Source organism: Poecilia reticulata, linkage group LG12 (assembly GCF_000633615.1).
Source record: "Poecilia reticulata strain Guanapo linkage group LG12, Guppy_female_1.0+MT, whole genome shotgun sequence".
Lineage (NCBI taxonomy): Eukaryota > Metazoa > Chordata > Actinopteri > Cyprinodontiformes > Poeciliidae > Poecilia > Poecilia reticulata.
Window position 1 is genome coordinate 23,451,307 of NC_024342.1, and position 2,627 is coordinate 23,453,933.

Below are 2,627 nucleotides of genomic sequence, written 5' to 3' on the forward strand. Positions count from 1 at the left end.
TCACATGAAGTGAGACCTGTTGGCAAAAAGCTCCAATTCTTATTTGGTTACGAAGAATCCGATTTGGAGCAAATTTAGTTCTGCTCAATCAATCAATCAATCAATCAATCAATCAATCAATCAATCAATCAATCAATCAGGTCCAGTTAAAAATAAAGTAATAAGTAATAAATTTTTGGGGAAAAAAAAAATTATTAAACAATGACTTTGTCCAAGGAGTTATTGGGTCAGAACCAGGCGCGGAGCTATAGTGGGGCCTGGGGGGGCAGCTGCCCCCCAGCCTGGGCCAGATGGGGGCCCGGGTCTAGAGGTGCCAGGAATGGTTTCAAGTCGCTTAAATGTCTGATTATAGACGGAGAAAGTGCCTCCTCGCCTGTTGAGAAAGGTGTATTTAATGTTAAAGTTACTTTTCMTCAATGGAAAAGTTTAGCCGGCTAAACCATGAGTGGTTTAGCCGATGTGCTTCCTGGGTAAAAATCAAAAGACAAACGCGACCCAACAAACCCTCCCCCCTCCCCCCTGCCCCCCTCAACAGTTTCCAGCAGCGCAGGTGATACACGTGAGGGGCCCGGTGATTGGCCCCGCCCCCCCGGCCCAACACTGACTTGTTCCGCTAGTGGTCAGAACTACTTTCTTTTGAAAGAAACAAAAATAAAATAGACAATGACTGAATACTAGGAGACACAGCTAAACACAAATATACTGAGCAGGGTGTACTTTCTATGGGAAATAAAAACAGTACACAAAATAAGCAGCGGCAGCTCCATCAGTGGCTTCAAAGAAACACATAAAGGCACAGAACCGTTGGATCTAAAGTTTTGTCCTGAATGTCTTTATCCTTAAACGAGATGAAACTCAGAATGCTTAAAACCCAGATTTTAACGGTAGCAAAGGACAGGGGTAAAGTTACTGCTCCTTCAGCGTCGAGTCAGTTATCTTTATGAGAAAAAGCTGGACCTTAAAGAGTCAGCAAGAAAGGTAAATCGATGATCATCTCAGCATCTCTAAAGGAAAAAGCATGAAATGATTYYCAAACGAGCGGGTTTGGTGCCTCAGTGTTGTGAGATTTAAAGGTCTTTTGTTTGTTTGAAGACATTTAAGGACGTTCAGTTGGAAGCAGCAGCTTTCTTTTGTTTCTGTCTCCTCAAAATACTTCAAGCTCACTTCTTTCTCTTCTTCTTCTCCTTTTATGTCGTTTAACAGGGAGGACGTGGGGCCACCTGACAGCCGCCCGGTGAGCCGGCACACCGGTCCGCAAACCGCTTACAGCTGGGCGGATCAGAACAATGTCAGCTATTTCACACACAATCCCTCCAGCTACAGGCAAGGACAAACAGCGATGCAACATGCAGCGGTACGCAGCGCGACGCTGGAGGACTTTAACCTGGACACTGCAGGGCCGTTTGGACAGGRAAASAATAGAGAGAGAAGTTAAATGTACATGCAGGGCAAAATGTTCAGTGTATCGCAATTTTTAAAAAAGTAATGAACACAATTTTGACACTTTAAAAAAAAGTGTAAAGTATATACACACACACACACACATATACATATATATATATATATATATATATATATATATACACACAATAATTTAAGCAAGCATTTATTTCTGGTAAGCTTGATGGCTATGACTCAATAGAAAAACCTAAATCCAGTTTCTTAGAAAATTTGAATATTATGCAAGATAAAATTTTTAAAAAGTACAAGAATGTTGAGGCCTGCAGCATCATATGTGGGGTTCAGTTGATACCCTTCACAAGGAAGGACATTTACAAGCTGATAAGCATCAAAATATATGAGAGGAAAGTTTAGTGGAAGAAAAAAATAGTTGGAAAATGGTACATTAGCAATAAGAGAAAATATAGCCTTCTGAGGACAGTGCAGCACATGGACATCAGAGAAATAAAATTTTTTGAATATATAAGTGTGTGCAACGCATCCATATAAAAGAAATGAACATAAATGTCTTAATTGAACAACTGAAGTAAGTGTTTTTCGTGAGGGGAACACAAATGAATTCACGCTTTAAATCAAAAGAGATATTTATTTTATAATAGACCTCATTTGTAAATACTCAACCATTCAAAAAAACATTTACACGATCAGGTGTTTCATTTTTCTGGGATGAACTGACAGGAGTCGACATATCAACAGTCACATGCAATGGGTTTTTGTCCACCTTGTAAAAAACAAAACAAACAAAAAGAAAACGACTACAGCCCTGRCCATCAGCCRCCTCCACCAACTCTCCCTGGTTTTCTCCAAACACAGCAGCCCTGTTTGTGATTTTGCACCAACACTCGRACGTTTCCAGAGGAGTCCGATCCGCTCGGAGCTGGTGTGCTTCCTGTTTGCATTTCAATCCTCAGAAATCGCAGAAACTGAGGCGTTTCTATAGATTAGATTTTTGCAGCAAAAAGTATGGCTTTCACTGTAGAGGTCGGCAAAAAAATTGTTATGGAAACTCTAAAGAATTCATTCAAATAAAGTTGCAGTAAAAAAAAAAAAATGCAGAGAAAAGCAACACTAATTGATTGTGACGTGATTTTAGCACCAGGAATCGACTGGGACCAAAACAAAACATGAAGCACATCAACTGTCCCAGTTTTTGCTTTCAGGCGAAC

The 2,627-nt window shown here is 40.4% G+C and overlaps 1 protein-coding gene across 2 annotated transcripts in view; it reads left to right on the forward strand.

Moving 5' to 3' along the window:
• Positions 1–1,515, forward strand: part of vsig8a (V-set and immunoglobulin domain containing 8a) — a 22,960-nt gene extending 21,445 nt beyond the window's left edge. Inside the window, exon 7 of one of the 2 annotated variants that reach the window (XM_008424678.2) lies at positions 1,204–1,515. In XM_008424678.2, coding sequence (XP_008422900.1) covers positions 1,204–1,435 — 232 coding nt within the window. In that variant the 3' untranslated portion in view covers positions 1,436–1,515. The remainder of the gene's footprint in view (positions 1–1,203) is intronic. The other variant, XM_008424679.2, reaches the window with a different exon arrangement.
• The last annotated feature ends 1,112 nt before the right edge of the window (positions 1,516–2,627 follow it).